Raw genomic sequence first — 13,544 nt, 5'->3', positions numbered from 1 at the left:
TTATGTTTGGGCCATTTCCCTATGTCAAGCGGGGCTCAAGACAGGCACTTAATTACTTTATTGAACTTTCTTTATCACACGGAGCTACTGTCTTCTTTCTTCCGGTTTGTATTTTGTTCAGTGAATCCACATAGCAGAGACTGGCAGAATGAAGTCAGCTAAGAGAGAGTTCATCAGAACCCACACAAAAGTGGCCGTGGATGCCCCGGTGTCACATCACTTGAGGCAATCGGAAGAGTTTGGCTTCTTAAAAAGCTGCTGATATAAGAGTGTGCAAGCTCAAGAATAGCTAGATGGTCAGTATTGTGCAATCAAAATACATAACTAAGAATGCAGCTAAAACAGGTGATAGCAGGTGTCCCCGGAAGTGAAGTTGCTGGCTGTTCTGAAACAACCCAATTGTAGGTGGCACCCTGTTTAGCCAGGATGAGCTCAAGGGGCCCAACCACAAGTTGAGTTTCCGCTCACTTGCCATAGCTGAGAGGGTTTTCTGTTGAAAAAGAAAGGGACAGAGATCAATATTATGTTTAGAATGATGGAAATGGGCACTTACCTATTATTTTTGCTGATTTAACTTCAAGACAGGAAAGGCTCTTTGAAAAAGCCTGGTGTCAAAAAGCTGAATAACAAATCAGTTAACTGCGTCACCAGATTACAAGAGCTGCCAGTGAGGGGAATCAGTCAAGGAAATGGTTTAAAAACTGTTGATGAATGTCACTTGCCCTTTGGGCTAAATCCAGATCTAGAAGAGAATTTCATGGCATGGAGAATCCTCTTGCGAAAGTTTTTAATTTGTTTGTCTGGACCAAGGGTGGTATCCCCTGAGGCTGCAGGATTCATTCAACACCGTTGCCCCTCCAGCTGGGAGTCAATCACCCCGACCAAAAACAGAGCACACAGAGCAGAAATCTTGACCTCCCTGTCAGTGTTGGAGGCACAGATTCTGAAGGACACGGAAGTGTTTTATACACCACATGGGGAATGTGCTTGCTTGGAGACCTGATGGCCCAGAAACATTTTTTTTTCAAGCACATAATCATAGGAGACTTTGATATAGCTTGCACAGAAGTCTTTACAGCAATACAGACCAGACTCAGGAGAGAATAACCACACTTGCTTCTACAGAGTGGACTCCGTCCAGCTCACCAGACCCCTGAGAAGTTCTGAGTGCTGTCCCAACACTCTATTTCTCAATCCGGGGAGGCGATGCATTTTTCAAAACTGAGTGTTGACTGTAAAATGACACCCTCCGCCCCTGAACGTTGCTTCCCGGAAGTCAATGATGATTTGTGTTTCAAGTCTGTGTATACTTAACTGTCGTCTTGCTGGACCTCTGTTAGTCACTTTGAATAGAAACAGGAAGAAGTTTTGACAGGTTACCGAAAAGCCATAGCCCTTTGGAAAAGGGATCCAGTAAAAGCCTTGTCTAATCCGCAGTTGATAAGGAAGAGTTCGTCCGGGTTCTGCGGGTTTCGGAAAAGTTCACTTTTCCAAAATCCCGGAAGTGCCAATTTTGGCTTTTTCGGGTAACTGATCAAGAGGAGAAGTTGTGAAACTCAAAGAACAAAGATGCCTCATTTCTCAGAAGAGATAAAGGATAGCAAGAAAGAAGTGGAGGGCTACCAGGCCAGCCTTAATTAGGCTAATATAAATCATCCGAAAGTAAACTTCAGAACAGCCAATATATTTCTCTTTAAGCATTCTTGGCATGTTCAGTAATTAAATGGAATGGAAGCAACCAGAATGTGTTCATCGAAGCAGTTTATGGTAATTCTTATTTGCATTCTGTACAAGTTTTATTAACATCAAAGTTTATAAATACTTTCTCATCAAAACAAAGAGCAACTATAACAAATGGGTTGTGTACAATAGCTCACCTTTACAGATGTGTATTCTAGTCACAGTTTTTACTCTTATGGCTGTCACTTTTGGTGTTTGGAAGGCAGCATAGCTCAGTGATGAAGGGGCCTGGGTTAGAGTCTGGGGTCACACTGACCTTGGCAGGAAACCTGGCCCTGCTACTCTATGTTGTGTGACTTCAATTTCTGTACCTGTGAAATCGAGTTATGATAGTTCCCATATCTCAAGGGATAGCTGTTCAGCAGACATTGCCATTGTTATTGGTAATAAATAAATAACAGTGTTCTATTTCTTTGTAGATGATGTTAAAAAATTGCTAAGGGAGTTAGACGTCATGAATTCTGTTATTGCCCAGCTCTCTCCAGAAGGTAACGTTGCATCCTACATCTACTGCAAAAAAAAAAAAAAAAAAAATGGAACTGGTTTCTTTTTTTAATATTTTATCAAATGACATGTTGAAAATAGTTCAGAGCTATCAATTGTGAGTTGTCATTAAAACCTCCCAAACCGTGGCTCAATTTTTACTTTTTTAAAAAAAGTGAACTATAAGCAAGATTTGCAGAGCTATAATTTTTTACAGCACATTTTACGGTAGAAGTTGAATAAACATTGAGTGGACTTGTCTTATTGGTTTTCTGATGCGCAGAGGAAGTAGTTATCCACGAGTTTGCTAGTCTTTGCCTGGCGAACATGTCCATAGAGTACACCGGTAAACTGCAGATATTTCAACATGGCGCCCTGGAGCCTCTCCTCAGACTTCTGAGTAGCCCGGATCCGGATGTGAAGAAGAATTCTATTGAATGCATTTACAACTTGGTACAGGTAAGATTACCTTCTAAATGCTGTTTTGATGGTTGGGGTTACAGCTCCGAGGCAGAACACTTGCCTGGAATGCATAAAACCCACCCTGGGTTTGATTCTGATTATAACATGTATTTTCCTATGAAGAAAAGGAAGGATTTTAAAAGCTCAGCAGTTCTGTGTCATCAGTTCTTAGTATACTGAGTATTTATCACTCAGTAAAAAGAATGAAAGTTTACTGTAATCTCAGTTTGCATATTTTACAAGCAATTGTCTCGCACAGAAGAGTTAGAAATGTGCTTCTATTTAAGAAAAAGGAACTGTATGTAGATTAGGCTGGGATTAGTCTAGATAAAATGTGCTTCTTGTAAAATGGGAAATCTAAGATTCACATTGAACCTGGGAAGGGAGCTATTGAGCTGTTTACTTCTTTTTTGGGTGATAGCAGCGATCAAACTCAGGACCTTGCGCTTGCGAGGCAGGTGCAGTGCTCCTGAGCTAAATCCTGGGCGGGAGCTATTGATCTGATGCCGAGAGTCTAAGCACATTGGGTGCCCTTTAGATTAGACTAGTTTTTGGTGAGAATCCAGTGGTTTGAGTATACCAAACAATGTTCAGTATTCAAAATAGCAAGATGCCACCTCAGGGGCACTGTTTGCTGTGGAGTGGAAACTGCCACCTCCCCACAGTCTTGTCCTTTGAACCCCTCTCCCCACCCACCTCACACCCACAACAGATCAGTTTCCTGAGTCTTTTATCGGTTTTCTCTGCTTCTTTCCTGTTCAGGTTCCAACCACATGTGTTTGATAAGCTTTAGATAAGATGAAAACACAAAACATAATTTTAAATATCTGGGAGGGAGGGGGGAGGAGAGAAAAGGAGAGGAGAGAGGAGAGGGGAGGAGAGGAGAGGAGAGGAGAGATAGAAGCCAGAGTAGGGAGAGGAAGAGGTTGATAGGTGAAGTGTCTGGAATCCCCGGCCTTGGCACCTCCACGCAACCTGACTTTTAGGGCACTCCTAAAAGTAAGAGGCAGCTCAGCTCCTTCCTGACTTCTCTGGTCACTTGGGCTGGACCTGGTCAAGCAGGCTGTAAATTTCCTGTAAGTAGACTTGGGTTTTAAGACTCCTTGTAGACATATTTCCCTATATATTTTTTTAACCAACCAGAAATGAAAACCATTATCTCCACAGTTCCTCATAACAAAGTACTAGTTAGGAGCACTGGATTATGTATGCATGAGCAAAGCACCACAAACGGGAGGCTTAAAGTGACAGAAAGTCACAGTAATGGGGACAGAAGTTCACCGCCAAGGGGTCAGTAGGGTCACAACCCCTTCCTCTCCTCTTCCCAGCTTCTGGCAGTGTCTGTCAAGCTTGGCTGTCCTCGTGCAGCCCCATCTCTCCCCTTGTCATTGCTCTTCTAAGGACACCATCCAGGGCCCACCCTACTCCAGGATGAGCACATCCCACCTAGTTACAACTTCGAGGACTCTGTGTCTAAGTAAGGCCACATTCTGAGAGCCTTGCAGATTCAACTCCTTCCGTAACCAAGAGCAACCTCCAACTCATATATCTAAAGGAAGCTGAATGGTAGAGGTCTGTTGGAGGATGGAGGGGAAAGGTAATCTGTAAGCCTTTAATACTATTCTATACTTAACATACTTTGGTGCAAAAAAATATCGTGATTGAGTAGTTGTAGTATGGGGGCTTTTTATGCTTTCATGCCCTGTTTTCTGTACTGCTCATGCCAACTAGTAACCCCTCCTCACTTGCACCCACACAAAACTATTGATTCACACACAGACCAACTTGTCTAGCCTGTAATGACCCCTAACATCTTAAGGAAAGGTCACGTATCTGGATATGCCTGTGAATGCATCCATGGAGTCTTTCAAAAGCACTGCATGCAGAGAGGTATTTCATAAACAATCCATTTGTAGATAAGAATTGATATCATTATTTCATTATACCAAATACCATTTGAAGCAGCACATCAGAGTGTGAAAAGTATTTTATTATGCATAGCTTTTTATTGTGATGATATTTGGAGTAATAGGAATTTGCTGCATAAAAACAAGATACTGCAAAAGCCACAGATCATGTTTATTTCCTGTTGTTGACAATGTCTGCATAGTTAAAAATGAATATTTTGATCTTGTCATTTGAAAATTTTCTTATCTTTGTGAGTTATTTTAGAAGGGAATCTGTAATAAAAGATGGGAAAATTATAATTTGTAATGTTCTTTGCTAGAATATGGAATTTCTCCATTCTTGAGTCTGTTTTGCTTTAGAACTTACTGATGTGATCATTTGTATTTCATGGCAGGATTTTCAGTGTCGAACTACATTTCAAGAACTAAATGCAATTCCTCCTGTATTAGATCTCTTGAAATCAGAATATCCAATTATTCAGCTGTTGGCTCTCAAAACGTTGGGTGTTATTACAAATGATAAGAAGTCCCAGGCAATGCTAAGAGACAGTCAAGGGCTGGACCACCTTATTAAAATCCTAGAAACCAAGGTATTTGCAATGATTGTTCTCTTCTGTGTGAGAGAGCATATGTCTCCTAAATGTTATAAAATATGAACTGTAGAATATTTTCAAATAAAATTTTATATAAGTACAATATAAATATAATGAAGTAATTGGTTAATTGCTACATAAAATTTATTAGCCTGATTAACTCAGACTAATTGTAGAGGTCATTTGAAGTTAATTTTTTAAAAAATGGATTTCAGGCTTAGAAGATTTTAAATGTTTAAACATTTTTGTCTATTATTTTCCTGATTTTCTGAAACATTTAGAATTTGTCTTTTAACCCTTATCTATAATGACTTTCTTTCGGATAGGGCAAGAAGAGTAATTTACTTTCTAAACACATTTTTGAGAAATATTGAAGTGGAATTTCCATAGTTTCTACTAAGTTCCTTCGGAATAAATTTCACACTTTAAGGAGCTGTGTATCTTTTTTCTAGTATCTCCCAGCTGTAAAAACTAATCTAGCAGTTTATTGAATACCATTTAATTGTCTTGAAGTGATTTAGATAATTTCTGAAAGTGTCCCCTGCCTTAACTCCAGAGTGAAATCATCCGTTGCTCCACTGTAATAGTTTAGTAAATTAAATTAACTCTAATGACAAAAGTCTCTTCTTTATGCCTCTTAGAAATTCAGGAGACAGGGATAGATTAAAGGAGATTAAAGGCCCCCTGAGTAGTAACTGAATACTGTTTTACACTATCCAATCACTAGATTTTTTTTTTCCTAGAAAGCTAAAGATTAGAGCTTACTATTACAGAACTAGAAAAATAAAGCAAAATGTAAAAGAGCAATTCAGACACAGGTGTGTTTCTCAGCCACATAAATCTAGTTGCCTTTGCTTTGTTGATCCTTTCTGTGCCAGCCTGTGTGTTCAACGTTTTACATTTGTAATATAGAACTCTTGTAACACTGCACAGTATATATGTAGTAGTATTTTATCCTATTTTTAAAATAGAAACTGGAAATCAAAGAGGTTACTTAGTTTGTCCTGTGTGACACAAGCAGAAAGTGAGTAATTTTAGGAATAACCTAGGTTTGTCTGGTACAGCATGGAATTTTCCCCTCTCTGATATTTTACCTGTCCTGTTTTCATCAAAAAAGCGGGAGAAGGAAACATCTAGTATGTAGTAGGCACTGTATAGATATTTTGCATGTTTTTTTGCATGTTTTTTATTTACTTCCTAATTCAAGAATGTGATTTTTGCTATAAAGTGAGAATAAGGATAATAATGTGTCCTTGTACATCTCACATAATTATTATATCATCAATCCCATTTCACAGGTTAGAAAAATGAGGCTGACAGGTTAAATAACTTACCTGCAGTCACATAGCTAGGAAATACCTAAAAATTGTATTTTTTTCAGAATTGATGCATGTATTTTCATTGGAAAAACTGAAGTAATTACTGAGTTAAAAAGTGCAAGTGGCTGCCCTTACCTTCAGTGGGTAAAAGGTGCGGGTGTTTGCTTTATGTCACTTTGTCACTATCCAGGAAGTCCTTATCAAGGTGACAAAGCCAAGGGAAAAAAAGGAATGCACCAAATACAGACTAGATGAGAAGAAACAAAACTGGATTTACTGTAACTACAGTCACGGAATCGGAGTACAGAGACTGTGACACCCTAGGAGAATGAATAAGTACTTAACAAGCAGATCTATGTTATTTTATTATCTATAGATTATTATACCTAATAAGTAGATCCATTCGGGTCTCAGGATTAAGTGCTCAGTACATAAAAATTGACTATATCTGTGTCCTAGTAGTGAACAATTAGAAAGCAAAATAAATGCAATTCAATTTGTAAAGCTTTCCTGATGCATGAACCACAAGGAGTTAAATTTGATAAAATGTGTGTGAAAAAAATCTATTTACCAACAAACACAAAACAACTTTTAAAGAAGGCTTAGAAATGCAGTATACCTACAGAATCACAACACTCAGTATTAATGTGTCGTTTTTCACCAAACTGCCTTTTGAGTTAGAGTTTTCAGTCAATGTTTATATAATGATTTATTGATTTGGTTACATTTAGGCATGCTGTTTATTACTTATTTTCTATATGTATGACCTGTTGTTTTATTCCACCCTTCTTCCCTTCCTTTTGCTGCGTTATTGTTACCTTTTAATTTCTTGTGCCTGCTCTCTTGCTAAATTTGTTTGGCTTAGCAGTTGTTCTGATGATTACAATACACAGCTCAAACTTGACTTAGTCTACATAGAGTTCACACTGAATTAATTCAAGTAAAGTATTGAAGCCTTATAACACTATATTCCTACTTACTTTTCCTATTCTGAATACTGTTTTTGTTGTATATTTTATATCTGTGTACATTATAAACAGTGCAACAGAATAACTTTTTATCTTGAACAGTCTTATATTGTATGTGCTTTAAGGGAATTAAGAAAGGAAAAATTACATTTCCATATGTGCATGTAGTGTCTATCAACTTACCTATACTTAGGCGTTTTTTGGTTTGGTTTGGTTTGGTTTTGGTACCAGGGATTGAACTCAGGACCTTGTGCTTGAGGCAGGCTGTGGAACCACTGAGCTAAATGCCCAGCCCAATATTTAGGGTTTTTTATATCTACCCATATAATGACTGTATCTAGTGTTGATCATTATTTCTTGTGTGTCCAGTTTGCCGCCTGGGCCGTTTCCTTCAACCTGAAGAACTGCATTCAGCATTTCTTATGGTGCAGATATGCTGGGATTTAGCTCAGTGGTGCCACCACCTGCCTCGCAAGCACATAGTCCTGAGTTCGATCCTCAGTACCAAAAAACAAGCAAACAAAAAATGTTTTCCTTTACCTTCACAGTTATGAAGATATTTTTAATCGCAGAATTCCTGTTTGACATATTTATTTTTCTGTTTTGAATTTTTCTGTTTCTTTTGGACATAATATTCAGCCACTAAAGGGTTGGGAAGTAGTACTTGCCTACCATGTGTGAAGGTGTTGGTTTCAGCCCCAGGTACCACACTAAAAAAAGAAAAAAAAAAAGAAGGAAAGAAAGTCAGCCATTAATCATAACACTACTCCCCAAATGTAAGGTGTCTATTTTTTTTTCTGCTGCTGCTGCTTTTGAGATTTCTCTCTTTATCTTTGGCTTTCTTCATTTTTGCTCTGCATATCAGTTGTATGATTTATATGCCTTGATTGGAGTCTAGAAATTCTCAGTTCTGTAAATTAATGTTTCCCACTAAATATGGAAATGTAATTATTTTCCTTCTCCTTTGCCTCTCTAAGACTCAATTGTACTTACGTTGTCCTGCTTGATATAACTTTGAAAGACTCTAAGTTCTGTTCATTTTTCTTTAATTTTTGATTAGCTAATTTCTTTTGATGTCTATTCAAGTTCTCGTTCTTTTGCCATCTTTAGTCTGATGTTAAGTACTCCTGGTGAGTTCTTGTTTTTACTTTTGTGTTTTTCATCGCTGCTTGGCCATTTGGCTAAGATTAAGTGTAGTTTTGTGCTTTTCAAGTCTTAAATTTTCCTTTTTAAGTTTCATGTCTATTAAGTATTCTTCTTTGAACATATTTGCAATGGCTGCTTTAAAGTCTAACTGTTTATTCCAGTAATTTACTTGTCTAGAGTAGGATTTTAGTGACTCTTTTCACCCCAGAATTTGATTCATCTTGCTCTGTTTCTTTGTGTGTCTAGCGATTTTTGGTTCAAAATGAACATTGCAGGTAATACATTTTAGTGATTCAAAATTCTTTGGTATTCTTCTAAGGATTGTTAATATTTTGTTCAAATAGGCCAGTAGCTGAAAACATCCTGTCTCTATTGTGAGGTACAACATCTGGTATCACTGCTCAGTTCGAAGGGTTTCTGTTTACTATCATTTTTGTTTAGCCTGACTCCAGTGTTTCTAAGGTCAGCCATGGATATGGGAAGAATTTTAACTTAAATTTTGGGGCTCACATTTTTGATCACCTTGCTTCTGGGCATTAAATTTATGACTCATATCTTGGCTTTGGGTTCTTACTTCTGATAGCTTCAGCCAGGAAAGCTTTGTTCCACTCTCTCCCAGCTGAATTGCACAGGTTTGAGGAAGGTGTATTTGAAAAGCAGCAAAGCAACTGCTATATCCCCTCAAGGACCTCTGGTGTGGCCTCCATGCATGGAAGGTTTAATGGTCAGCCAGAGGTCTGGGCATAGTTCATTCTCAGATTTTTGCTGTCTGTATTAGTGAGGGTTCTTCAGAGAAATAGAATGGATAGTTAAGGAATCAGCTCAGTTTGGTATACTTAGCAAGTCCAAAAGGCAATTTACTGACAGAGTTTCCTCTATTTCCAGGATGCCAATGTTTTTCTGTTATGGCCTCCCACTTACGGGTGAGGCCCACTTCCATTATGGAGAGTAATCTGTTTTATCCAATGTCTATTAATGTAAATATTCATCCCATCAAAAAGTCATCTTTACAGAATTATCTAAAGAGTATTTGATCAAATATCTGGGTTCTCTGGTCTAGCCAAGTTGATACATAAAAATTAACCATTATAAATTTATTTCTTATCACTTTAGTACATATATATATCCTTTTAAGTCATATTTAATCTCCCTAGGAAAGGCAAGGGCAAAATAATATGTGTACCTAACATAATACAGCTATCCTACATGCAACCGAAAATATATTAGCTCTCCATAGAAGAGGATGCTAAGTCCTCAGGTGGTGTTTATTCTTCTCACTGATCTTCAGAAGCTTAAATACTGTGATATAAAGTTCACCGAAATTAATTATTGTAGTATAAAGTTAGTATAGTGATAAGTGGATAAGAGGTGAAAGATATATAATATGTGCATATATATTATTTGTATATAAATGTATACGCACACATAAACATATTCACAACAGAATAAGAAATACTCATGATCCTGACAGTCTTAATTTCTTTAACCAGTCACATGGTTATAGTTGATAGTCACAACTGCCTTCTTTCACTGCCTACCCCATATCGCTTTGTGCTCAGCACCTAGCTCCACCAGTCATCAGACTTCTCTTGTGGGATGACTCAGACCTTCATTCCTGCAGGATCAGGGCCTTAAGGAGCCCTGCATGGCCTTGGTCATTGTGGATTTCCATTAACTGTAATCACAGAGCGTAGTACTAAGAGACATGCTAAGAGACACCCTAAGAGAGCTCTTGTTTTCCAACCTTCTTCCTTTCTAGCATTGTGGAGGATCAGCCTGATTTCCCTTTGCATAGTAACTCTCTGCTTTGATTCAGAGGCATGGGGAGCCCTGGCGACATTGTGTTCAGAATTAAGAGCTGTAGATAAGCAGATTGTAAGACTGCACAGGAAGGCAAGGTTTTGCTAGTGAGTCATTAAGGGTAAAATGGGTGGTGCCACTCCCATTTCAACTCCTAGCTTCTTGGACTCCTGAATTCTAGCTTTGGGAGAAACAGCATTATATGTCACACACTGCCTCAACGCGTACACACCCTTGTGGAGAACCTCGTTTCGGCCCTGGCAGGAATGGCCACATGGTTGGTGCTGTAACTGAGTCTTCTAAAGACCACTGCAGCAGTCTACCGAGGCGCCTGCTCTGGGTGGTGGAGAGTGGGTCAGACCTGTGAATTCCACGAGTAAGGGCCCTTTGTTGCACTCGGGCAGTGAAATCAGTTCCTCGGGCAGGAGCAGTGCTGAGTGGAGCGTGCAGGCAGACGAGCATCTTTTCTGCGCTTCTCCCACTCTCAGGGTTTCTCTCTGAAATCTGTAGCTGTCTCGGCAAGGCTCCAGTTTTCCACTGCCTTGGGATTTGGGAGATTCCTTGGTCATGAAACCCACAAACAGTGCCAGCTTTCTTCTATCAGCTACAGATTTTAAGGAACACATTTTCCTTAAACTTTTCTCTGCTGTTTCAAAAAACATTTTCACCAGTTTAGAATTGTTTTCGGTGAAAGGTTATATGACCAATGCCCCCTGGCTACCATTGATGTAAATTTCCTCAGGAGCATTACCCCCCATAAAGCATTTTGGAGTAAAAGAAATGAGCAAAAATGGGAACATGGGGCACATGTGTAGGTGCAGTGATACTGCTCTGATTAACAGAAGTCCTGTTTTCCGGAGCCCAGTCACAACGAGACTACATTACATTCTCACTAATCTCAGTCCCTCTGCCAGGAAAATTTGCAAAGAGTGAGTTTCTCTTGGTGCAACTTTCTAAAGTTGTGGCTGTTTTTCTTACTAGGAACTGAATGACCTCCACGCAGAAGCTCTTTCGGTGGTGGCCAATTGCCTTGAGGACATGGAGAGTATGCTGCTGATTCAGCAGACAGGAGGGCTTAGGAAGTTCCTAGCCTTTGCGGAAAACTCTACAATTCCTGATATTCAGAAGAACGCAGCGAGAGCAATTGCTAAAGCAGCTTATGATCGTATGTCTCATTTTATATAAATTAACCCTACATTGACCTCTTGCAGCCCTAATTTGGATTACTATTTGCAGTCACTAGAGTACTGGTTTGCTCTTTGCCATTGGAGAATAGCAATATTTTTACTACTTAAGACCAAAGCCGATCCCACTAACAATGAGTTAAAGGTTTGTCAGGTATGTAATAAATGCATTATGATTTAATTAGAATCCTATGCTTAACTATTTGGTCTTAAATTAAGTTTCAAGCTTTTACTTCTCTTATGTTTGGAACAATACAAAATGCATACATTTTTATTGGTATTGTTTCAAGAAATCTGCATTCAGAATAAGGGAAACAAGGAAATTTCTAATTTCAGCAAGAGTCTTAGAGTGCTATGTTCTACAACCATGAAAAATAATATGCTCATGCGACATACATAATGATTTTCATTTCTGTGACAAGCTATGTGGACATAAATCTGTAAGATCTGAGAGATTAAGTATATCTCGTGCACTGGAGGTGAAATTATAGTTTTAATTTATGTATATTTGTAGTATTTTGTTTAATAAAAGATGTGATTTTATTTTTCCCTTCTGAATCACTACTCTTGTACATGATGACAGCTTTGACTATTCTAAGTGATTTATATTCTAAGTGTATATATTCGCATCTGTATATATGTGTATGTGTATACTCTAGGAAACACTGTTTTTCAAGCCCATGCTAGACTTCTTCAAAGCCAGGATTTAACATAGTAAGCAAAGACAGGCTGTGAGTTAAGGTTTTTGCAATTGGCAAATGTTGGTTTCTTTAGTATTCTGTCACATGGACATTATCACAGCTGGTCAGTTCTTTTTTTCTTTTATTCTAAGATTCTTAGCTGATTGAAACCCAAAGAGAGATGTAACGGAAAGCATGGATTCAATGTCAAGCCTACAGTTTTTGCATATCTTGGCTTCTCTGTGATCATTCTAGGTCTGTCCCAGCCCCTCTTTGGCTGGTGAATTTTATATTTACCCATACGTGACATAGCACGAGAAAGCATAGAACAGAGAGTTCTTGGTGTTTTTGTTCCTATCCTAGTTCTACCATTGGCACTGCAATGACCTAGTCATGTGCCCCAGACATATTTCTTAGTTGATTTATTCATTTGTTGAGTCCGCATGTGATGATAACTGAGAACAGGCTAGCAAACAGGCAGACGGAATGCATTAAGGGAACTTGATGATAGAACCATGGGGTCACTGAGGAAGGCTACCTAATGAAGACTTGGGTCAGAAAAGTCTCCCTGGGCTTGGGGATTTACAATTTGGGCCTAGAGTGAATCATTAAAGTTGGTAGGGAGAAGAAAGTCTGGGTAGGCTGGAAGAGAACCTGCAGTTCTCTAAAAAAGAAGAGTTGTATCGAAAGAAGTGTAGAAGAAGTGTAAGAAGGCCAGGGTGTGGAAAGCTCCAGAGCTGAAGGTGTTCAGAGAATATAGACGCTAGAGAATATAGACTCCCGTAGAAAACAGGCTTAAGGCTGTAGAAATAGTGAGGACCCAAATGCTAATAGGCATCATAAGCCAAGTTAATTAATGGCAAGGAAGCACCATGGAACAGACTTAGGAGAAAGAACATTACACCTCTTCATGTTTGAGGAAAGAACATTTTTGCTGTAAAGTGGAGAAGAGGTCAGAAGAACAAGACACAAAAGACCAAGAAGGGGGTTTCGGTGATAAGCTTGGTGAAAAATGAAGCCGCTCTGACAGAAAGACTAATGCTGCACGTTTTCACCTACATAAGAAAGCTAAAGAGCTTACCTCATAGAGCAGAGAATAGAACAGTGGTTTCCAGAGCCTGGGAAGGGAATAGGAGCAGGCAGAGACAGGACAGGCAGGCGGTACATGAATAGAGTTGGAAAGGAGTTGGAAAGTTTGGCATAGCACAGCAGGATAACTATGGTTAACAACAACTGAATATTTCAAGAGCTTATAGAGAGGA

The 13,544-nt window shown here is 38.8% G+C and overlaps 1 protein-coding gene across 8 annotated transcripts in view; it reads left to right on the top strand.

The window, feature by feature from the left end:
- Window positions 1-13,544, top strand: part of Armc3 (armadillo repeat containing 3) — a 92,704-nt gene that overhangs the window by 22,238 nt on the left and 56,922 nt on the right. For 7 of the 8 annotated variants that reach the window (XM_010619826.2, XM_010619823.2, XM_010619824.2 and 4 more), the window contains 4 exons: window positions 2,160-2,228; window positions 2,507-2,682; window positions 4,988-5,182; window positions 11,400-11,583. In XM_010619826.2, coding sequence (XP_010618128.1) covers window positions 2,160-2,228; window positions 2,507-2,682; window positions 4,988-5,182; window positions 11,400-11,583 — 624 coding nt within the window. The remainder of the gene's footprint in view (window positions 1-2,159; window positions 2,229-2,506; window positions 2,683-4,987; window positions 5,183-11,399; window positions 11,584-13,544) is intronic. The other variant, XM_010619827.2, reaches the window with a different exon arrangement.

Source organism: Fukomys damarensis, unplaced genomic scaffold, assembly GCF_012274545.1.
Source record: "Fukomys damarensis isolate Sample0158 unplaced genomic scaffold, DMR_v1.0_HiC HiC_scaffold_37, whole genome shotgun sequence".
Classification (NCBI taxonomy): domain Eukaryota; kingdom Metazoa; phylum Chordata; class Mammalia; order Rodentia; family Bathyergidae; genus Fukomys; species Fukomys damarensis.
Note: the sequence above shows the minus strand (reverse complement) of the source record. Positions and strands in the feature narration are given on the sequence as shown.